Here is a 23,841-nt window from a genome sequence, read left to right on the forward strand (position 1 = left end):
ATATATAAACCCACTGTTTATTATATTATAGACTCTTATCTTCAGATATTTGGTAGATATTAAAACAGTAAATAAATCATGTATAAAATAAAAAATAAAGCTTTATCTAAAAGAGAGGAATGTGCATGTTAAACCAACAAAAGTGTGTTTTTTTGGGTAATTACACGTAGTTTCTTTCCTTTAATGTATGTATAATAATCACTTATAGGCACTGGACACGGCTTAGATGACGTTTGTTGGCATTTGTTATTTTATCTTTCGAATTATCAAAAAGATGTATAAGTGTTTTGCAGCATTTTCCTCATTTTTGCTCAAGCAGTCAAAGCCAAAGCCCCGAGAGGCCATGGGAACAGTCATTCACAATTATTCAGCTTGGTCACTCCGAGCTTTCAGTGTGTGCTAATCCATCTAGCTGTGAACACAAAAGCCCCTGTTGCATCACAATGTGCTTAACCTTTAACAGTTACACACAATAGGTTATGTTTTTGCAGTTGTAAATTATCTGGGCTGTCCTCTTTTGTTTGTACAGACCATACAGTGACATGACATGCAGGGTGAGTCATGTGATATAGCTGTGAAGAATCACATAAAAAAAAGCTACAGGATGGACACTGGACAATCTTCTAAAGCAGACAATACCATTAATCTAGTCATCAAGTTTTAATGGTTCTATCAGAGTCTTTAATTAGCTGGACACATTCACTGGGTGCATACAGGTGTTCACACACAGAGCACTGATGAAGAATTGATTGGTTAATAACACACTGAACGTCAAGAGTCCTTTGCACAGCAGCCTGCGATATCTTCACCCGCCACGTCACTTAATTTGAAACACAACAGTAAGTCCCTGGGGTAGAATACAGATTTTGCATTATTAATTCTGAAGGAACATGTAAACAATCTGCTGTGTTTCTACAAACAGGGGGAAGTTAAAGAAGCACGGAGACTGGTCTGGACTCATCAAGTCTGGAACAAAGTGCTAGTACACTTATTTATGTGGCTGGCTGAAGCACATGCCAGTGTTCAGTGTGTATGGGGTCAGTTTGCTAACACTAGAGATCCACTGCGCTCTCTTAAAGGGACTTTGATTGATAAAGGTCAGAGGTTGATTAGCTTGTTTTACTTGTCAACTAAAGAATGTTTAATCTCTTTTAATAGTTTGAACAGTCCATTGATGTCTCTGTCTGAACGCTTACCAAACGGATTTCCTGGCATAGAATTTATGCAAGCCTGTTTTTGTATTTAAAAGGATCTTTGAAGCAATGACATGCATGACAAAAACACTACTGCCTTTTTTATTAAGAGGCAACAAAAACGTGCCCTCTCTTCATCCACATAGAAAGCCTAATATAATGCAGGCTGTTGGTTTACCAATTTATCCCAACAAGGCTATTTGGTAGTCCACAGCTGCTGTACAAAATACTGACACAAGCACAGAGCCTGTGAAGCTACTCTTGACTCTTGCAAACAGTACATAAACATTGCATACAGTGAAGAGTCTGGTGAGATAAATATTAGGGAGTCAGCTCTTTATATTCTTTACAAATATTAAATCAATATATAGGATAAATGTATAAATAATAGAGAAACATGGTTGAAATGTGTTTTTATTTTTAAATGACATGACCATTTTCTGTCCACATTATTTTGTCCAAAAGATGGAATTGATGAATTACCAAGTGCTGCCCATTTTAGCCGTTCTTGGTGCGTTCTATATACAAATCTATATACACAATATGTCAAATGATGTCAAATATTTACCAAGTGATGCTGCCATGATCCTTTGGATTGGCAAACAAATAAGAAATAAAAGGTTATAACCTTTTGCGATATCAACATCTCACAAATCAATTCACATTATGACACATTTTTTTTCTCCGCATAATCATTAGAAAATAAAAAAAGCATGACCATGTAGGAAAGCAGTGAAAAACAAACCATCCTGATTCCTTTAAAGTATAAACAAGATCTTCAGAAAAAGGCATGGAGGCGATGAAGCATAAAATACTATGTACAATAAAAAGCGCAATCTACGATGCAGGTTTCAAGGTTTCGTTCCTGAATGGGCAGACATTGGCAGGCTCACTTGCCATTGGAGTTTATTTTCTTCGTCTTCTTTGTGAGTGGTGCTCTACTGACGGGTTACTGAGGTCAGAAGTAGGAGCAAGGTAAGAGTGAAAACAGAATTCCCATAGGATGCTGTGTCATAAATACATTATGTTTTGACCACTTAGTGATCGGTCTGTGGAGCACTCCGATTGGCCGGCTGTCCAGTTTTCACAGTCCAATTTTGCAATTACAAATGGCACAAACTGGTGTCAGACCCCAGAGACCGCCTGGCTGTTATAATCGGTGGACTCCATTTTCAGGATGTAAGGGATGATGCTGTCGATCTGCACGTTGCCAATGAGCCCAGCGAAAAACAACTCCTCAGTGACGGCTGCACTTATCAGCCTGAGGGCAGGAAGACGCAGCAACAGCTTTGATAACCTGAGAGCAATGAGGGGGAAACATGGTTACTGTGGCAAGTACATCTATGACATCATCACAAATCACTCTAAATATTAGGAATGCAAACATATTTTGCACAAGTTCAAGGTGATGTCTTTAAATGTCTTGGTTTGTCAGTCACAACCCCAAAGATATTTAGTTAAATATGATACAAAACAGAGAAAAGCAAGAGGCTGAAACAGCAGTGTTTTTGTCATTTTTGCATGAAATTGACTTTGAATGCCTATTTTCTGTCAATCAACTTATTGTTGCAGCTCTACTAAAGACAGAGCAATTCCCTTTCAGTACACCACAACCTTGCTGTCAATAAGCTGGCATTGTGTAGTACTGAGGTAAAGCCTACTGACCGATAGGAGTCTTCAGGGTAGGTCGTGGTTACGTAGTCCTGCAGCTCCATGAAAGCCTTCTCCTGAAACCGCTCTATCTGTGGAGTATTATCTATGCCTGGGTGATCTAGTACAAAAACACATGAACACAGTCAGACAAGAGCCCATGCAAATTTGGACCTATGTACTTTTGATCAGGATACATTTTTCCAAAAAGAACTCTGCCCTGACAGGAGAAGAACTGGACAATGTCATTTTCATTTTGTAAACTGGCCGGTTGTCTACGCACCAGGACTAAAGAGAATGATGGCTTTGAGGTAGGCATATTCATAGGAGTCTGGGGACAGCTTGGTCATGCTGTTACAGAACTCCTGCATCCTCCAGATGTGCTCCATTACTAGTTTTACTCGATCTGGGGACAGCTTATCTGGAGAGAGAAAACAAAAAAGGAGGGGTCAAGGATGTGAGAGGGAGAGCATGAGTAGAGGTTTTTTTGCAAATTCAAGACAAATTGTACTACAAAAATAAAAACGACAGATCTCAAGGTGTGCATGGCTTAAATTGTTAGCATCACACTGAGAACAATTGTATTCAAGTGTTAAGGGCCGTCAACACCAAGAGCAAGAACTATAAATATAATGATGTGAGCATTCAAACTGATGAAGGACAACGTTCTGCAAACAGTGGCGCCAAGCACGGGATCCAGCTGTGTCGAAGCCCCAAAATTAATGTTAGGGACGTGTTACTGCTGTGCGTTGCGCAGAGAAGGAAATTACAATAAGGATATGAATAATAAGAATATGAAAGCAGTTGAAAAGTAGCAGCTGCTGTGCCTTTCAGCACCACAGAGGCTAAGAGAGAGAGAGAGAGAGAGAGGGAGAGAGGCTGTTTATTCCAATAAATACACTTTATTGCTGATAGAAAATACAGTACCAGTTTAAAGTTTGGACACACCTTCTCATTCAATGTGAATTTGCAGTCGGCGGGGTTTTAAAAAAAAGAATCGTTCTTCAAATCTTAAATTGATCCCAACGATATTTTCGTTATAGTGTGGACTCCGCCGGTAACTTGAGTTAGAACGATTTTTGAAACAATAGATTTAAATGTTATCAGTATAGTTTTTGTTCCTGTTGTAGACGGCCTTTTAAACTTTGCTGGCAAAGAAACAGCCGAGTCCTCCTACCTTCCTGTAAGCTAGTCTGCAGATGGTTGATAATGGCACTTAGGATGGTACCAACATTCATGACGTTGGAGCACTGTGCCAGACCCAGGGCAAACAGCTCATTCCAGCAGGCTTTCATTAAGTTAATGTCATTATCTTGACCACTGGAAAATAAAACAAGAAGAATTAATTTTATTACAGAGAACTGCATGTCCAAATTAGAGCAAGCTCGTTTTATATCCGACAGGTAATGAATGTCTAATGCCACTATTTCAAAAGGTGTTATGAAACCATGAAAAACCATGTGACAAAGGCTTACCCAAGGGTTTGAAAGGCAGGAATGGAGCGTGCCCAGTGCATAGAGAGAAAAAGTAGCCGGGAAGCTGACTCACAGATGTAGTTGACATTGAGGTACTCTGGCACAGGCAAAGGCATCATAAGCTGTAGGAATACATTGCAGAGTAAAGAGGTAAAACATGAATGTAGTGTTCATTTAGAACATGTAAAAAAAAATGTTTGCTCAGTAAAACAGAGGTTTTAGTGTCAGTTGGATTTGATCCTGAGGGTAGAGGTCAGTGGCTGTACTTTTACCTTGAAAGGGATGTGGCTGTCAGAGAGGATAGGTCCCTCCAACTCCACCACAGGACCTGACTGGTCCCCTGACAACAGCTGCATTGTGGCCTCCAGGGACTCTCCCGCTGAGCCATCACCAGGGTGCAGGACTTTAGCGAGGGTGTCAAAAGCTCTAATTGTGTTAAAAAATACGAACACAAAAAGTTAACATTAAAAAGATCTACGCTTTGAGTAAGACATCTAATATGTTTAATCTTACACAGAAACAGATTATATAGGATACAACTCAAAGCAGACCTTGACACGTGGTTCATTTTTGATTGACTGTGGGTGAATCTAATTAAGTCCTTAAGAGCGGAGTCAGAAACCACATGGCCCTGCAGGAAATTCTATTAAAGCTTTGTGATAAACAGAAAACAGCCCCTGGGTTCTTACCTAGCGCTAATGTTGATCTATAGTATATGTAGAAATGTATTGAGAAACAACTACTGCTTAGTATCAAAGCCTCTTGATTCTTTATGACATCTCCCTCACCGAGTGATATCACTTGCAGTTTGCTCTTCTGCTTGGATGTCTGTCATCGAGCTGTCCCCGTTGCTAAGCGTTTCCTCTCCCATCAGATCATTGCCGCAGTCACTTGCCTCCCTGGCCTTGTTGAGGTGGGCGAGGGACGTCACTACATTTGCCAGCGTGCCGAGGTCACCTTGAGATAGGTCATCCTGCTCAACGGGTAGCAATCATTATCCACCATGTTTTATTAATACAAAGGTTTTAATGTGTTTAAACTTCTCGGTCTATAGAGAACAAAACATCGGTGCTCATCACTGAACTACTTCAAAAAACAGAACTGATGTATTTAAAACTCCAATATTCTCAGGGGCTTTAATATCTAAGAATTGCTAAATTAAGTAAAATGACAGACTATAGCATTAAATGTACTTCATCAGTGTTACCTTGTCAGGTGATGCTGGAATCAAGATTGTGTTTTCCATCTTAGAGAAGGGTTGTTGGATGTTGAGCAACATGCTTGACTCAAGCAAACTTGTAGACCTGAAGTTAGAAATATAACATTACACATTATGCAATATGGAACCATGCGATATGATTAAGTCATTACATAAATCATCAGTTTCTTATTCATGTGTACAATCTAATTTAATCCAAGCCAATGCAACAAAATCCCATTTTTCCTAATCTCGTACTGGTCAGATAAAGACCATGTTTCAGAGATATGCTGAGTCAGCTCTATGGTAATGTGTGAGGCTGTAGTTAGTGATGGTGTTGTATTGGACTACATTATATTAAAGGTGTTTTCAGTTTCCTTTCTCCGTCATGTATGTAAATGGGCATGACAAAACATAAGAAACAACTTTCAATATAATAGAGTTATTAGAATTTAACAAAGATATTGCAGAAAGATGTGGTTTACATCAGGGCTATTTATTGTGTTGTATTAGACTGTAGTGTATTCATGCAGTGGAAATGCGGAACAATCAACTGGTCAATTAATGTATCGTACTTTGTCAAGTGGCTGTACCTAGCAGTTTCCTTGTCTGACACAAAAGTGGGTGTGGCAGCCAGAGGACTGCACAGGTTTTTGCGGATGTAGATTTTCTCAGTGGAGGCGGCACAGTTGACGGATTTCTCTCTGGTGGTCACTTCAACAGGCTTCCTCTCACACTGCACAGCTAAAGAACAAAACAAGGAAATCAGAGTCAGACCTCATCTATGTGTGTCCTAAATGACATACCCACAACTGTATATAGAATATTACTCTCTCTTACAATCCTGTTTCATGCCCAGAGCTATGCAGCGCTGCAGTCGACAGTATTGGCAGCGGTTTCGGTGAAGCTTGTTGATGGCACACTCTCCGGAGCCCCTGCACGTGTACACTAGATTCTTTCTAATGCTGCGTTTGAAGAAGCCCTTACAGCCCTCACAGCTGACAGCTCCGTAATGACGCCCTGAGAGAGGAAAGAGAAAACAGGTTCAGGTTGGCGAATGCTTGCTCACTGCTGAAAAAGTAATAATGTTAAAGCAAATTAAACTTAATCCCTACCTGAGGCCTTGTCCCCACAGACAACGCAGTACTCCACAACAGGCTTCCCAAGGGACTGGTCTGACCCTTCAGTCACAAACTGACAAACAACCCGAGACAATGAAATAATTGAATACAGCAAACAGTGAATTAAGTTTAGACTGACTAAACATGTTTGTGCTTCAGTCATAAAACCTTTCAGTAAATTTTTTATCACAAATGGCTGAAAGAAGCTAATATTCTCTGGCAATACCTGAATCTGCTGCCCAGCCAGATCAGGGGAGGCAAACAACAGGTGGTTAACCCCAGAGCCGTCTGGAGCGGCGAGGATGACTTTATTAGGTGAACCTTCCTGCTTGGCCAGGATCACCTTTCCTGCAGAGGAATAGTCAGCATTTGCTAGGATATACTGCTGCTTTCCAGGGGAAGATGGCTCAAGTGCTGTGACGATCTGGATCTTCTGGCCAGTCTGCTGATCAGTTACAATCTATTTGAAATTATAAAAAAAGCAAACATGAGTGACTGCTGACATGTATGCAGAAAGAGTGTGGAAGAAGTTAAGCTAAACGATAATAATAAAAAAATAAATAACCAGTGCTAGTCATTGAAGGACAGTAGTAGTAAATATGAGACACTGCTAGGATAAACCGTCAACTATCCTTTGATCAAACAAAAAGATCATTCTCTAGTGGTGGACAGGCTGTCACATCACCTGGATTCTGTGTCCTAATGCCAAGTTGCTGTCTGCTGACACAAGTTGAATCCTTTGAGTATGTCCATCCATTCTGACACTGCATGCACCTTCTTCTACTGTTCTTCACATCAGTGCCCCATGAGGCACGCAGACCTGTAGAGAGAGCATAAGATTTACTTATTAAAGCAAACTTTGGGTCAGGAAAGTATATAGCTTTGAGGATAAGGCTCTTACTGCCATCAATCCAATGTATGATATTCCTCAATCAAACATTTTGCAAATGTTCAGCAGGAGTAAATAGTGATTTTGTTAGAGACAGATTTGAACTACAGTGGCCATGTTCAATGTAATGCAGGTACATGTCACCAAGTGCAATAGTGGGGCTCAATTATGGTTTTTTTTAATGCTTCTGGGCAACAGTGGAGGTTTATGATACGGAGGAAAAAGCTCCATTAGGCTACACTTAAAATACTCATCAATACGATCACTAACTGTTGGTTTAAGTCTTTTATGGAAATATTTTGACAACAAGAAAAATAAAGAATAACCAGTCTTATCCTTAAATAGATGTTTAGTTCCGTGTGGAATCAAGACCCCATAAGAAACTTCATAAAACTTGTACCACGTGCAAATATCATGTTTCATATACGGTCATATCAAGAGCTCGAACTCAATATTTTTAAATCTGATGCACTGTATCATAGCTCATATATGTTAAGATTGCTAATAATGTCTTACAAACACGTAACTAACGCTACAACTACTCTTAACCTTCCGGTTTACTCGTTTACCGTTACCCCTCCCTTAAGCTAGAAGATATTTTAAGGCCAACCCTTAATAGATATTTCTAAACACTTTTCAAATTAACTTGAAATCCTCTATAATGAACCAACGGGTAAACTACAAACATCTGATTTATGATATTGCGTGCGACTAACTAATGTTAGTCTGTGGCCTATGCTAACAAATCTAGCCGGCGCTAGCTCGAAACTGTAATATTGGTGGCCTTATAAAATACGGCTTAATATCAATGTAAAGTGACAACAAATGAGCGGCAAAGCTACAGTAGAAACACAAACAAGCTTTTGACAGCTAGCCTTTCAAAATCGATACGGAAGATAAAGGTATTTCTTTTCCTGTGGGTGAAAGGTCAACATTGAAGGGTTAAAGCATGCTAGGGTTCAAGGCCCATGACGCCGAATCGCAGAAACAACGGCGGGACTTCGGTATTGACAACTGGACAAAATTCGCATTATCTCTTGCACTGGACTTCCACATCAATCGGCAATTTAACAAGGCAGCCCATGGGTTAACACTACGACGTGCCGTTGTCACATTTAGACTTAAATGAAGAATGTGGCTGCTTAGTTTGCAGAAGCTAGTTAGCAATGCTAGCACACAAGCTAACATCAGCTAACGGTAACACGGTTAGCTGACGCGGCTAAGCTTGTTGGCTAACTAGCATGTCCGTTAACAATATTACTGCTGCGGAATAGCTACACACAAACATGTAGCGTAAGTTACATAACTGGCGATGCAGTCGCATACACATACCAACATTATTGTAAACTTGCCTTTTTTTAAATTAAAGTGCTGAGCTCCGGACGACAGTGCTAACGAGCTAGGCTAGCTGTTTGCTAACTGGTAATGGTTGCTTCCCTGCTGTAGACCTACTGAACACTCCCTCCCTTCCTGTTAGTGGCCACTCGTGTCTCGTTCTTGAACCTCTCATGCGTCCACATCGGTAAATATAGCTTACCTGCCAATGAGCTGTTGGGTCAGATACTGTATAGTCTTCAATAAATTAATAGTTTAACTGTTTGTTGCAGTTGGTGGGAGGGTCAGAGTTCGTGACCTTTTTTCATCAATAAATGTTTTACGCACATGCGCAGTTAGGTAGCAGCGGTTCATAGCCTGCCCCAATGTGTGTGTGTGTGTGTGTAAACCTGTCAAAATGTAATTTTGACTTGGCTTCATTTTTGTTTATCACAGCAGTAATGGCATGTCTATTACTTAGTGTAGAGAGTATATTAAGTGTAAGGAGTCATTCAAACTCAGAATAATAACGTTTTTTTATTTATATAGACAATTGGCTTTATCATTGGATGTAATATTATGAATTCAGATGTATGGTAAGACAGGCTTCATTGTTTAAAGTTTTTAAATTGTTAATATATTGAACGCTAAATCAACTTACTTCTGCAATAGAAACCAATATTGTAAATTACTTCCCAGTTTGCTGACTATTGCTTTTCCACCATTTTAATGTGCAGACAAATTGTTGGTGGTGGTGTTTGGACCATGACAACATGCACAGTAAAACAAAAATGTATTACAGTGACAGAATTAAAATAATAAGAGAGATTCATGGAAATTCGATTACATTTAATTTACAATCCTCTATATTTACAGAAGATGTGTGTGTAGGTATATCATATGTACATTACTTAAGTGCAATACACATTATGGTACAGTTATGTCCAAACAGTCAACATTCCCTTGATAAACCTTTAAGACTCTAGGCTGGACTCAGAGTTACAGAAAGGCTTAATAATGTAAGGGTGAACATTTCTTAGACAAGCTTAAAGAGTGCACATTGTGTGTTCTACAGTCAGACACACACACACACACACTCACACACACACGTGTGAAATTAGGTAATTCTTCCTATACAACAAGAAACATCTACAGTATAGGATTTGTTTTTAGCTCTTAAAATTGTTGACAGTATTTAAACTGTACAATTACAAATTCATTACATATTGATGATGGGCTTTTATTAACAAATATGTGCTATGGAGATCCAAGTAGGTTATTAAAAACAATAATAAAAAAAATAAAGATAAGTCTAAAAATATCTACAGATGATTGTGGCATATGATTTTTTAAATTATAGCCAAAACTGCATAAATCCTGGTGGAACAGATTCATATTAACATACACAACTGACCAGGCTTATGCCCCACTTTACTGCAGTATGTCTGATAAAAGCAATAAAATAATGTTTGGATTTTATTTCACTGCAACTAATTTGCTGTCTCCAGGTGCTTTTTGCAGAATTCAGAGAGCCCGGAGGTAAAACACCATGTTGAACAGCTAAACACACTGTAAGCCGACGTTAAAGCACCGTGGCTTCTTTGAATGAGTCGATCCATCTGTTATAAAAAAAAATAAGATTATTAGTATTATTATTTCTGCCACCACATGCAACCATAAGTGGCACCAATATTTATACTATACCTCTGTGACGTTTGGAGGTCATCAGCTTTAAAAATGTAGTGAAGTGTCTTTTTGTGATAAAGCTTAAAATGTAACTTCTCTGATGAATCCACTTTCAACATAAACCCTAACAGGGGCTGGCTCTCTAACGCTGCAACGTCCTGCATGAAGACACAAAAAAAGTCTGATGTTTAGATAGAGATTAAATCAATTCCCTTTTGGTTTAATTATAACATGACACTGGGCTTTCATCGATACAAGCAGGAGATCTTACCTCACTTGCAGCATACGTGTACAGAACCTTGTCTTTGATGACGAACCACAGCCTCTTCCCCTGCTTCTTGTTGCTCTTTGACCTCTGCAGATACCCACTCATGGAGGAGTTGTCTGTGCTTGCTGACACCTGAAACAAACAAAACCCATTTGATAAGATATCAGGTCATTATAACCAACAGTGCATCCTGAGCACGACAAAGCTTTAATGACCTCTTTCAGAGCTGCAGGTATCTTCTTCTGCTTCCTGGTGAAAGTAAAGGTAGCTCTGTTTCCAGGGGATACGGCTGCTGATAGGGCTTGTTCACCTGATGAACACAAATGTGACAGTTGTTTCATACATAGAAAATACATATAATACCCGTTTGGTTACTTGTGTGTAATCCACACTGATGTTTCTGCCTACGACAACATCAAAATAACATAATGTACACAGTGTGTGTGGATCATATTGCAAGAGTAAGAATAGATAGATCCGCACCAAACAGCTCCTTTAGTTGGATTTTGCTCGAAACGTTATACAGCAGCATTAAATCCAGCACCCATCCTATCGGGCACTGTGATGTGCATGTCTTTTTCATCATTTTTTATCAGATTATATTGCAAACAATGTTAGGAGAAAGCAAGACTTACTTTTCTGCTGCAGAAGAACAGGGACACACTGGTCACACACTCGTGCCATCTGATTCTTTAGGTATTCAAGACAGTATTTGTTGGAGGAACACGACTGGCACACCACCTGATGGGATGATAAAGCATAAAATATGTTATTTTCTTCTTATTTTACAACAGAATTTGTTTTATAATGTACTCTACTGTCCTATTTTTTTCTTCTTCTCTGCCAGGTGTAAGGCTGAGAGGGATCAAGTGTTTGTGTGTGTATCTGTCTGTCTGTCTATCACCAGCTATTCCAACATACTACTGAACCCATTAAGCATAAGCAGCTTAATTTTATGCCCAATCTTGGTTGCAGAGATTCACAATTTTTGAAAAACCTATTTTATTGACTGTTTTATACCATCATTGACTGCTGAGTCCTCACTCCTCTTAACCGGCTGGAAGAGGCCACAAGTGACCAACAACTGCTTCAGCAGAAAAAAGGCATTTCCGGCAGTTGGCTAGGCTAAAAACAAGCCTTACATAGTCTGTTGCCGGCCACACTTTGGCCTTCGTTGTGGCTCAAAAACTGACATCTACAGATAAGTTTGGTCTCATTTTGAACCGGCGCATCTTCAGATTAATTCTCTCCCTGATATGTTATGATCCACTAAAGCTAGCCACAACACGAGATGAATCAATCCTCGTTTATTTAGCTTCACCACCATCTTGACTGAAAGGGAAGGGAGAAATTTCCAAAACCATTTGTTTTTGAAGAGAGAGACCTTTTGTCACCTTACCTTTCCACATGCGCGGCAGTGGTGTCGCCTCCATGTTAGGGTGAACACACAGGTGCAGATCATACACATGGTGGTGCGTGGGTCAGGGATCCATATAGGGGCTTTGGATCCCAAAGAAGCACCATCGCCACAATCACTCAGCTCTACCTGAGAATAAAAACACAAAAGAGGAGTTAACCCATCACTCATACAGACTTTGTATTTATCACTACAAGAGAGTAGACACTGCCAACAGGAAAGGTATGAGCTTTTCTTACCTCTTCTGGAGGCTTGCCAGATATAAAACTGATCTTCTTCCTGGTGTAGTCACTGATCGCCGTGTAAATAGCCTCGAGCCATTCATCTCGCTCTGTGGCTGAACTGCAGAGAGAAAAACACAGTGTACACACCTACACAGTATTCACAGACCTTTGCACTGCAAGGAAAAGCACAAGATGAAACAGCACATAAATTACCAAGACATTTGCCCTTTTGTTTCTGATCATTACCTCGCTGAGAGTATGAAAGAGCGCTCCACGCTCTCGATGTTCAGCTCATTCTGATAGGCCTCTTGGCTTGGTTTGCTAACCTGTAATTCATTTCATTGTGAGCTGTGATGGCAGCGTATAACATAAAAGATATATATGTGAAAGGACAAAGAGTGTAAGGAAAAGTGCTCACCTTCATCCCAGCCAGAGACAACATGTTGTTGAACTTGAACTGGCCTGACTGAACAGGAGTGGTGTACAGCAGCGTGTCGTTAAACTGTACGGAAAAAGACAAAGAAACATAATTTCCTTTCTGTCATTTTCTAATACACAGAGGATCTAAGATGAAGAAAGTCTGATCACAATTAGAGCTTCACAGAACATATTTGCACTAAATATATTGTATCAATTAAATGAATTTAGAGAAGGAAGAGATAGATGTTTTATTGTACCAGGAAGAACATTCTGGGCTGCATGACCTTCCTGGACAGCTTCTTCAGAACGCCCTCTTTCAGGAAGATCTGGAGCACACAAATGTTAGTTTTTACTCCCCGGTGGTTAGATTACTGAACATCAAGCACTTTAAATAACTCACAGTGACTAATTTATTATTGTAGGATTTCTTCTTCTTCTTGTCTTGTATTTATTCATAGTGTATATCGTATTAAGGGCTGAGAGAGCCAGGGCGGATGCAGTTCATTGCATTTGAATGTATAATTGTACTTTGTAATGTATATGATAATATACATACGATAATATAATAACTAGCCAAACTCCACCTGCTGAGGAAGTTAGTGTGATGCCATAGAACGCTCTAGAGCAGCTACAAAATGTACCTTAAAGTGAGATTCTTTACTTTATTAATTATGTTAAATAATCAGAATCATTTGATAATATTTATGGGAGAAGGACCTTCGTGATCAACATAAATGTGGTTAAAAAATGTTTAATCTTATTAATGTCACACATTTGAATGGAGGTTTAAAAAGAGAAATACACAATATAATAATAATAATAATAATAATAATAATAATAATAATAATAATAATAATAATAATAATAATAATAATATAATAATATAATAATATATAATTATAATAATTATAATAATTATAATAATTATAATAATAATAATAATAATAATTATAATAGGATAATCCAGACAAAATCTTTATGGCCTTACCCGCCCCGGCTGGACTATCTCATGGTGGCCGTTCAGACTGCCCTGCACCTGGATCAGCTTCTGGAAGTTATCCTGAGAGGGGGAAAGCATTACGAAAAGCATGAGGACATAAGCAACCCATATGAAGCCTTTTATCAACAAGTTATTAGAATATGCCTGATTTCCTGTTAGTTCTCACCCCTTGTTTCATGATGTCGTTGGCATGATTGGCCACCTCTTTCACTATCACAAGGGCCGCTGAGTGGATAGAAATGTGAAAAGGTGTACATGACATACATGACAGACAATGTTTCCATTCTACTGACACTATCAGGTGAGTTTACAGGATACACGTGTAAAAAGTCACTTGGTTTACCTTGTGTGTCCTTGTAATCATCGGAGTCCTCAGACAGGTTTTTTAGATAGTCTGAAACACAATTAGAAACATTTAAGAGTCAGGGCCAGCAGTGAAAACTACTTTGTGCGCTGGGTTACACGTGCCCAGTGTTAAAAATAAATTCCTGGAACGTAATCTGAAATTAAAATCCTGGATAAAAAGGTCTGCAGGTGCTCACATAACAGAATCATACAGGAGTGCAAGCAAACATTTTTCACATTTTAGTCCCGAGGGATCGACCCTGATCCATTAGACTCATGAAACACTAAGCTCACTCATGTTGAAGCTTGTGTTATGTCACCAAATCGGATTTGGACCGCACTTCAAAAATCTTATTATATGAGGATTGAAGGACAGAAATTCCAAACTATTTTATTTTTTCTGGACACTAGAGGGCACCACGATGCCAATAATGAGACAGCACAGGTTGGTCCAGCATGCAACGTTCTGGAGCCCAACACTACAAGGAAGTGCATTTAAATAAAGCTTGGCTTGGATTTACATATTTTGTAAATGATCATGACGAGTAATTAATCTAATGCTATGAAAATGACTCTTTGGCAGAAGTACCTGTGAGCAACAGCTGATACTGAGGAATCCTCTGCACAGGCTTCAGGAGGTAATGCTTCAGAGCCAAGTTGGCACAGCGTGGACTGGCCTTGGACAAAAACAAAACATGACATACATTACAAATGACACAGTTTTTAAAGAACAAACAAACAATGACACCTCAGTGCCCCAACAGACACTCCCTCCTCAGACAGAGAAAACAGGTCAAGCAAGCTTCCTTACCTCAAATTCCCGTACCACTGCGCCGAATGCTGGGTTCTTCTTCGTCTGCTCTTCCAGCAGAGCTACATTCTTGTCAAACTCGCGGATGTATGTGGAATACATCTTCAGATAGGGCCCTTTCTTTACGAAAATGTCTGCTAGCTGGGCATTTTCATCCCTGTAAAATAAAGTAGAATGAGGTCATCTAGACACCTGCTTGAGAATGTATGTGTAATTAAGCTTTACAGTAAAATAGATTAAATGTAATAATACAACAGTAACAGTGATCAATACACACAAACGTAATAAAAAGTGTTTTAGGATTCTTTTGTACCATTTGGCCACCCTCTGCTTCAGCTCTTTGAGCAGGCCTTGGTTGAGTTCGTAGAGCTGTGGGAGGTAGTACAGAATCTGGTTGAGAAGACGCTCCTCAATCACAGGCTTCCCACTCTGACGAGCCGCTGTGGACGTCGCATCACGGAAGTCCTGCACGTCAGAGAGTCAGACAGATAAAGAGTCAGAAGGTCAAATGCAGTATCTCAGGCACATAGGGGGGGAAACGGCAGAAATGTATCTCAATGAAGCGCTTAAGACGAGCTCAAAATAAATAAAAAGGTTTTAAAATTGCTCTGCAAATCATGTAGCACGGTCCATAAACAACATCACAAATCAGATAAGCTCCACAAACTTAAAGTATAAAATATAAAGAATGAGAAATACTGCTGATCTATGACCGACACCTGACTCACATTAAGCATTTGTAAATATCCCAATACGGTGAGTCAGGACTAAAAGAAAGGAGGGCAAGAGACCCTCAGGGCGCCGTTTCTGCTTCTTTTTCTGATGATGTGGAGTTTCTTCTGTGGTTTATGAGGACACATGGCAAATGAAACTGCTTACAGACGGAGCGCTCCTGTGGTTAACAAGTGTGATCTGACGGCGAAGGAGGTGCGTCACGTGGAAAAGGATTTGGCAGGGATTGAGAAAAAATGTGGGTGATTCACAAAAATAAGAAAAGATTTCAATGCAGACACGACTGAATCAGCAGTAAGTGAATATTGTGTGATAAGACTGAAGTGGGCAACAGAAGCTGTGGTTCTTCAGTTTGGTGGATTTCACTTCAAATTAAAAAGGCTAAAAACACGCCTATGTGGATCGAAAGTATTCTTTGAACTAAGTTTATGAAGCTTCACATTTTCATCAAGCTATAAATCAAAGCTTTTCTTATCTTTCTGTTGCTGGTAAGTTGACATTGTGGAGTTTTGTTTACCGGACAGTAACAGTATACAGAGAATAGCACGGGGCAGCGCTGAAAATATGGCTCAACTGATAAAAACACAACAAATAGCATGTGGTGTTATCATCAATCAGTTTGTGAAAAGCTGGCCGAGTGCCTGGCGGAGATGAAGAATTAACAAATACCAAGTCACCTCTGCATTCTTTTGAACTTGGTATGACTGATCCTCATTACTGGACTTCATTCCTGCACAGTCTGCAGAGACCGGAGCACTTCCCGTCTGCGCTCCGCTGCGAGTGTTTATGACTCAGTGCCACTACAATCCTGTTTGGAGACCTTTGTCTCTCCAAACATCTGCTCGTACTTTTTTGTAAACAAATAAAAAGAGTGTAGAGTACCTAAGGTGACTTTAACTTTGAGATAAAACAACACTTCATACAAGGTACAAAGGTGTGTCATATACTAAGGTTGCATTTAAAATACAGTATGATCTTATACCTCTAATTTATTCAATATGAACTTTCATTGTGGTTGTGTAAATAAAGACATTTTGTGCCATAAAATATACACATGAGGAAGTGGAGATACGATAAGTGGCCTGAATTTCAAGAAACTAGGTGAGAGGGTATAGCATGGGTCAAGGAAGAACCCATTAAATGTTGTAGTGGATCCGCGTGACAGGGCGTGACATACATGTATTATTTTTTTCACTTATTGAAAACGGCCTTGGCGAAGGTCTGCGCTCTGAGTGCCCTTCTAGTTTCATACGGAGTTTTGTCTGAGAGAGACAACAAGTTCATAATGTGCGTGTGTGCTTCTTTATTTCAAAGTGAACGCATTTTAGTTTCTTTTGTGCGATTAAAAGAGAGCAATGTTTAAAAGTTGGTTAGAGTTTACTGATAGATTTAGATAATCACATTTCTCAAACAGCAAAGAAACTAGATGATCTCGGTGGCTTGGATCCGTCACAGTTTAAATCTCTCAAAAACAACACAGGGAGAACGACATGAATCCATTGAAGTCCAGGAGTGTAGTGTTACCATCAGAACACACTCGCACTGAAAAAGCCGGGGGAAACTGTGAGAGCTGTGCGGCCGAGACTGAGGAGAGTAAGGTCTGCACACAGTGTTGTCCTACATGGGGTGTGACCCAGTGGCTAGCTTAATCAGACACAGATGGAGAATGTGGACTCACACAGTAAACATAGCACGAGATAAAACATAAAGAGAGCCTTTTGAAATGTTCTCAACAGAGAACAAACTTCACATCAATATTTATAGTTTTAGCGGGCTTTATCGATCACCATTTCTTTTGTGGCCCATTTCCGTTATTTCTATAACACCAGACTCAGCACTTATTACTGCTGACATCAAGCTTTGTGACTCACATAACACTAAAAGGATGATGTTTCAGGGTACTCACAACATGAAGCAGCTTCAGGACATCAACAAACCTAGAAAGAATGTAAAAGTTAAAGATGTTATAATGGATGAGTATAGTTATGGAGAAAGTAAAAGAGTTGCTTTCCCAAAAGTACAGAAAAAGACATTCATTCTCACTTATCTAGTGGGATCAAGACATGCTGATAGTGTTGGTTTATTTTCCAAGGTTGTGAAATATCCGTCTCCACCCAATACAATGGGGGTGAATGGATGTCTGTCTATGGTGCTCAAAGTGTCTATCCAAAAACAATGTTCTTTTGATAATACACAGATCTTGTTTTAAGTTTTCATTGTATAACAAAGAAATAGTCCCTGATAGCGATGTATGTTTAGTATCCAGAGTAATGGGAGCACCGTTTCTGAAATGAGATGCTTTTTTTTTTTACATGTTGTGAGCACCACAAACGACATTCCTTTCACCTCAAATGTACTGGGGTGGAGGCAGAAACCTCAAAACCCGGGCAAGTAAACCCAAAACTATCCCAATGGCAAAGTTTTTGAACCTACATTTAAAGAAAAACAAATGAAGACTCTTACACGCTCTCAGAGCTCATGATTTCTGTGGCGATGTGGTGAATCTTGCTCTTCTTCTGTCCACTCAGCGCCTAACAAAAGGTTAAAAAAAACATAGTCTTTCAATGTACTATAATAAATCCCTGTATAGTTCATGGCTATACTACTCACTGTAGATGAATCTAGGTGCACTAATATGATATAAATGAGGCCAATAATAAGAATAAAATGTCAAAAGGAAGAAAAGTTCTTCCCCATGCGACCAAAATAAATGTTATCTGAAACCTTGCAAAGGACAAACACTGTGTGAGGATTCCAGGAAGTATTTCTGAGCAATTCGAGGACTGAAATCATAAATCTAACCGTGTCTGCTTCTCACCGTACTCTCCTCTGGCTGCTCAGGGTCTCCTTTACTTGAGATGGAGCTGCTATCGTCCTCCTCCTCGTCCTCATCCTCTGAGGTGTTGGCCAAGATGTCGTCATCATCCAAGGGCGTCACCTCCTCATCGACAGAGCTTCTGTCAAAGGGGGCAGGATGGTGGGGTCAGAGGAGAATAGAGGCAGATGCCAGAGCATGAACGCACCACCGTATGGGTGTTTTCAACACACAGAAGCAGCTGCAGGCATTTATTAAAAACACTGAATGCAGCAAACAATGACCACATCATTCACATGCCACATGATTAGTATTAAAAAAATCACAAGAACGAGAGGATGGCGTTTATAGAAGAGGGAAAAGAGGTGAGATTTGTAATGAAAGCTCCTGTTACAGCATATCATTTGAAGAAGAGTGACTTTTTGAAGCAATATTCAAACATTTCCAGCTCGGATCAAGTGGTAGTCATAAAACAGGAAAAGGAGAACTTGACACTACCGGAAAAAAACATTTATGATAACAATCAACACGGTCACATGATGCTAGCCTTGTCCAGGAGAAAAAGAAGAACTGCAAACCAATATTGATTATATCACACACACACACACACACACACACACACACACACACACACACACACACACACACACACACACACACACACACACACACACACACACACACACACACACACACACACACACACACACACACACACACACAGCTAGAAAGTGAACTGCACAAAAGAGAAACTACATATCTAAAATGCCACAATTCCCTGAAGGAGCACTACATGTGAAACAACAGCCCCTCCCTGAACAAAACTGCAGAAAAAAAAGAAAAAAGAAATAGGCCGTGGCTGAGCAGCAAACCCAATAAGCCGGAGTCTGTGGGTCTTATACGCTGCGGTGTGTTTACAATAGCTGTGGCTGCTCTCTGTTTGAGAGCTGCTCAACGTCTTTTCAACATGTGATAGTTGCACAGTTTGAGCTAAAGAGTAGCGACACACTAAGCCGTACAACGGCGAGTGTACAGTTACACAAACTGTAATCCTATTTTCCTGACTGACTTCTGCTCACTCATCGCGTAACATACGAGTTCTTGGCAAAAAAGGATAATTAGACACATAAACATGTTTAATTGAGCTGACTAAGCATCAAGCTGGCTGTTGTAGCCAAACGTTTAAAAGGATCGGTTCACTCTTAGTGTTGCCTCTGATGAATACTTGCAACATGAAGTGTATATTAAAAAATATTTAAGCGGCATCTCAATTATTTGTTCATCAACCCACAATCCATCAACACCTGAAAGGCTGAGGACGCGTGCCACTATACTTGTCCAACTTCCCTGACAGGCTCTGCAACAAAAGACACATGTGACTAATTCTCCAGTGGACTTCCTGTCTAACTAAAGATCACACAGTCCCTCTGTGTGATTAATTAGATCTTTAACAAGCCTACAATGTTCTCCTGCACTCCTTTTCAGAAAGCAAGGGAATCACCCAATATATTCAGAGGTAAGATCAGATGTGAGGCACTGGAACACAAGACAAAGACATGAAGGCCATCATAATCTACCTCTCGTAGTCTGTTGGCGTCGGACACTGTTGGTGTCCAGTGCTTTTCTCAAAGGTCATATATGGCTCCGGCTCCTCATAAATGCCCTCATCATTATACAGCCAGGCTGTTGGCTGTGAGATGGAGGCGAGAGGGGATTCCTCTGCCCTTCCTACGTGCACATTAATGTAGTCTGGTATCTCTTCATAGTGAGGGATGTTCTCATAGTTAATATCTTGTTCTGTTACAGGGAGAAAATCATCTCCATCCACGCTTTGCTCTACTCCGGTCAGCGGGCAGGAGAATTTACGTTGAGCCCTGAAATGCTTGTGGAAGTCCTCACATCCGTCTTGCTCCCTGTCCACGCTTTGTTCATTTTCATTCGCAGTGCAGTTGGAGCTATGGCCTCCTTTTACCATCAGCATCTTCACAGAGAGCTTCAAGTCCAGCAGCTTCCGGAAAGAGTTCCTCTTCTGTCCGTCAGAGCGCAGGAGGTCGGCGCTAGAGAAGGACTTGGCTTTCTGTTTGCCCAGGCTGGAGCGAGAAGGCTTGATGATTCCAGGTGTTAAGAGTTTTCTGCTTGTTTTCTCCACCAGAGGCAGCTCCATCCTCACTGTCTCCTTCAAAACACAATCTTGTGTAGGAAAGGCTTGCCTTTTCTCGTCATCTCCTGATTTCCACTCTTGTTTCTCCTCAGAGGATTCCTTCCTCTGCATCCATGCCATCGGGTTGCTGTGTCTCTTGGGCTTCTTAGGAACTACCTTGACCACCGCTGCTGCCACAGTGATGGCAGGAGGCTGGCTCAGCTCCGGTTGCTGGAGCGACCTGCTAGAGGGAGGACTAGGAGGGAATATACTGTAGACCGACTCCTGATTATACGTTCCTTCCTTCTCCACCTCTTCATCCTCCTGGTCAACCGATACCTCCATCTCCTGGATGTTGCTGTCCCAACCCAGGTCTTCTTCCTCCACGTCCTTCGGGAGTGTGTGAGGAGCATAGGTTGGTGCTTTCTCAGGTGCAGACAATAAAGGTTTTTTCCTGGGCGGAGGAGCTGGCTGGGCGCAGACTTTTCTCGCAGACAGAAAGATGTTTCCAACAGGTACACTGACAGACAGCGATGAGCTGCCTTTCCTCTCTGATGACACCTTCACCTCTTTCACGTTCATTTCTCTCCCTTCCTGGCTTATAATCTCTTCACTCTTCTCCTCCACCTTTTCCTGATGGGGCAGCCCAGCCGTCATGGGTTTCCGTGGTACAGGGACAGGGATGGGCTTCCTAGAAGCTGCCGGGACTGGATTGGGCTGGGGCACACAATATATCTGCTCTGAGCAAAGAGCTTCTTCCTCTGGTCCTCGCCCAGATGCACTCTGAGGTATTAAGTTCCCATTTGCCTCATCGCTCCATGTTCTGTGAGGAAGAGTCAGCCTCACCTCAGGACTGGAGCTGTTGATGTCTGTGTTGAGATTTCTGTCTAAAGTAAACGTTTCTTGAAGAGGTTTATGGTTTGTGAGGTGAGTATTGGTGGAAGTGTTCATCACTTTGCACTTGTCTGTTTTCTCTCTGCTGTCCTCCGCAGTACCTCGAGATGTAGGGAGAAGCTTTCTGTGTGCTGACGTGTTCCTGATGCACATGCAGTGTTCCTGGCTACACAGACAAATAGGAATAATATAATCCCAATCTGGCTTTTTGTTCTCTTGCTGTATTCCATTTTGGGAGTTAAGAAGACCTTCGATCCGTGGGGTTTCTGTCACAGGTGTTTGGAGCAGGCTCTTTGAAGCCAGTGGTTTGGACTCCACAGCAGTGGTGAGTTTGGAGAGGCAGGGTTTGGGGGCCAGTAGTGGTTTAACCCTCCTCGGTGTACCGGGAGATGAGAGCGAGAGGCAGTCTCTTCTGGGGGTCGAGGGATACAGCCCTGGCCTCTGGGGCTGAGCCAGCTTTGGTTTTGGGGCCAGAGGTGGCTTTTGCATGCCTGAGGAGTGAAAAAACAAAACATATGCACTTGAGATTTTGTGTAACTCGTCTGAATCAGAGCCCTTTGTAATCCGAAACACATCAAAAAGACTACGGATCTAATCGGAAAGAATAAAAACACGTTCTGGATATCCATATGGTACATTTGATGCATTTGTGTTCATCTGACAGATGTTTCCCTAATGGGAGTTCACTCTTTAACTCTTTAGCTGTGTAGCACTGATCCTAGCCTAGTAACAGCTTAGTGTGAAACTGCTGTAAAGTACTAAACCACCCCTTGGGGGGGTTCAAATATCACATGGCTTATGTTTGCCACTCCACACAACAGCACGGTAATCCGGCTAATGGTGTGTGTCAACAGGCAGAGGAGGAGGAGGAGCAGATGGAAGATGAAGAGTGGGATATAAATGAAGGAGGGGGTGCAGAAACTGCAAAGAAACGTCATGCAAACTCGTACATCTGGCTGAACCAATGTCCTAAATATTGTCAGTGATGGACAAAACAATAACACCCTAACCTGCTGACAGAGAGGGATGTTGGTTTTTCCCTCAGGACATATTTCCTCATTCAGAAAGCCACCACAGGTTAGACACAGTCTACAAAAAACATTCTCATACATTTGGATTTGGAGATTCTGGGTACAATTCTGGGTATCATTGACTGACACACAGGGAAATGAGTGGGATATGTCCCAAATACTATAATACACGTCTTAAAACGAAAGGATTGCTAGTCAGGTACCTGTACAATACATAGACACTCAGTCTGTGTTGTGTCTTCTGTTGTTTTTATCTTGAACCTGTTAACACACTTATTTGTTGACCTGTATAAACCCATACATGTGAAAGCACACCAGGGGCTGCAGATTAGCTTCAGCTACACAGTAAACATTACATCTGTTGCATCGCTTCTCTCTGTGTAACAATGTTTATCTGTAAGAAAGAAATACATTAACACTAAAACAAATCTATGGTTCTACCGTCACTAAACTTCCTGATGTGTAATGTATTTGAGTCACTAACTAACCTTTGACCAGAACAATCATGGAGTTTCAGTCACTTACCTGAGTTCATCTTCGCTTCACTCACTTCGTTCCTGTTTTGTTAATTCTTATAAATCAGTGCAGCGGGAAATATAAGCGTCGATTGTGTCCGGATACATCTCAAGCCGTCGACTCCAAATAAATTATCCGTCAATCACATTATCTGCGCTTTTCTTCTCCTGCGAGCAACACATGTAATCCTGCCGCACACAGTGCACTCTCACCGGAGCCGCACTGACTGGCTGCCAGCGTATCAAAGTGCTTCCTTTGTTTCCATAAACAATCCGGTAGGGGGCCACACACTCCCTGATCAATCAAAACAAAAGGTTGGTAACTCTAAAGTATGGCATTAACTAAGTCGGAAGTGTCTTAGACTTTATCATCACTATACAGGAATTTCCACCCACGCATCTTTCCACATACATCATCATTACTAATATTAACTCCACTAGTGTGACTAAGAGACTAGAAATATGAGTGCGAGCCAGCTGATGCTTTTAAAGCTATATTTAATATAGTTGGGGAAGTAAACATCATTTCTGGCTGGTGCTTCCATTATGCTGTAACTTTGTCACCAGGTTCATCAAATCAGTCATTCTTACAAGAAACGGCTCTGGCTAACAGGAAGGGTATGAATGGCAGCTTGTCAAAGGGCACTGGATAGTTTGGTGTTTTTATTACATCTGCCCATAAAATATTACAATGTTTCTCATC

General features: G+C 40.8%; 2 protein-coding genes across 4 annotated transcripts; both read right to left on the reverse strand.

The window, feature by feature from the left end:
* Positions 1-1,591: 1,591 nt before the first annotated feature.
* nr2c1 (nuclear receptor subfamily 2, group C, member 1) lies at positions 1,592-9,205 on the reverse strand. 3 transcript variants are annotated; one of them, XM_029434779.1, is made up of 14 exons: positions 9,064-9,205; positions 7,323-7,457; positions 6,864-7,097; positions 6,632-6,710; positions 6,357-6,536; positions 6,092-6,260; positions 5,526-5,622; positions 5,107-5,291; positions 4,591-4,744; positions 4,319-4,440; positions 4,021-4,163; positions 3,127-3,264; positions 2,859-2,964; positions 1,592-2,490 (listed from the first exon to the last, which is right to left on the reverse strand). In XM_029434779.1, the coding sequence occupies exons 2-14, from the start codon at positions 7,392-7,394 to the stop codon at positions 2,319-2,321; spliced, it is 1,851 nt and encodes a 616-aa protein (XP_029290639.1). In that variant the 5' UTR covers positions 7,395-7,457; positions 9,064-9,205; the 3' UTR covers positions 1,592-2,318. The 3 variants fall into 3 exon arrangements, with proteins under 3 accessions (XP_029290639.1, XP_029290640.1, XP_029290638.1); XM_029434780.1 differs by lacking the exon at positions 9,064-9,205 and adding an exon at positions 8,879-9,032 and having other exon boundaries at positions 6,110-6,260; XM_029434778.1 differs by lacking the exon at positions 9,064-9,205 and adding an exon at positions 8,879-9,032.
* Positions 9,206-9,348: 143 nt separating this feature from the next.
* Positions 9,349-23,286, reverse strand: LOC115009168 (FYVE, RhoGEF and PH domain-containing protein 6-like). The gene is made up of 21 exons (XM_029432968.1): positions 23,149-23,286; positions 20,136-22,083; positions 18,562-18,700; positions 18,207-18,274; positions 17,650-17,680; positions 15,325-15,476; positions 15,012-15,168; positions 14,790-14,877; positions 14,199-14,249; positions 14,022-14,080; positions 13,844-13,915; positions 13,113-13,181; positions 12,854-12,937; positions 12,682-12,761; positions 12,451-12,553; positions 12,194-12,340; positions 11,430-11,535; positions 11,010-11,104; positions 10,798-10,926; positions 10,545-10,684; positions 9,349-10,459 (listed from the first exon to the last, which is right to left on the reverse strand). The coding sequence occupies exons 1-21, from the start codon at positions 23,156-23,158 to the stop codon at positions 10,423-10,425; spliced, it is 3,765 nt and encodes a 1,254-aa protein (XP_029288828.1). The 5' UTR covers positions 23,159-23,286; the 3' UTR covers positions 9,349-10,422.
* Between the last annotated feature and the right edge of the window lie 555 nt (positions 23,287-23,841).

The sequence above is a fragment of the Cottoperca gobio genome, chromosome 6, assembly GCF_900634415.1.
Source record: "Cottoperca gobio chromosome 6, fCotGob3.1, whole genome shotgun sequence".
Classification (NCBI taxonomy): Eukaryota; Metazoa; Chordata; class Actinopteri; order Perciformes; family Bovichtidae; genus Cottoperca; species Cottoperca gobio.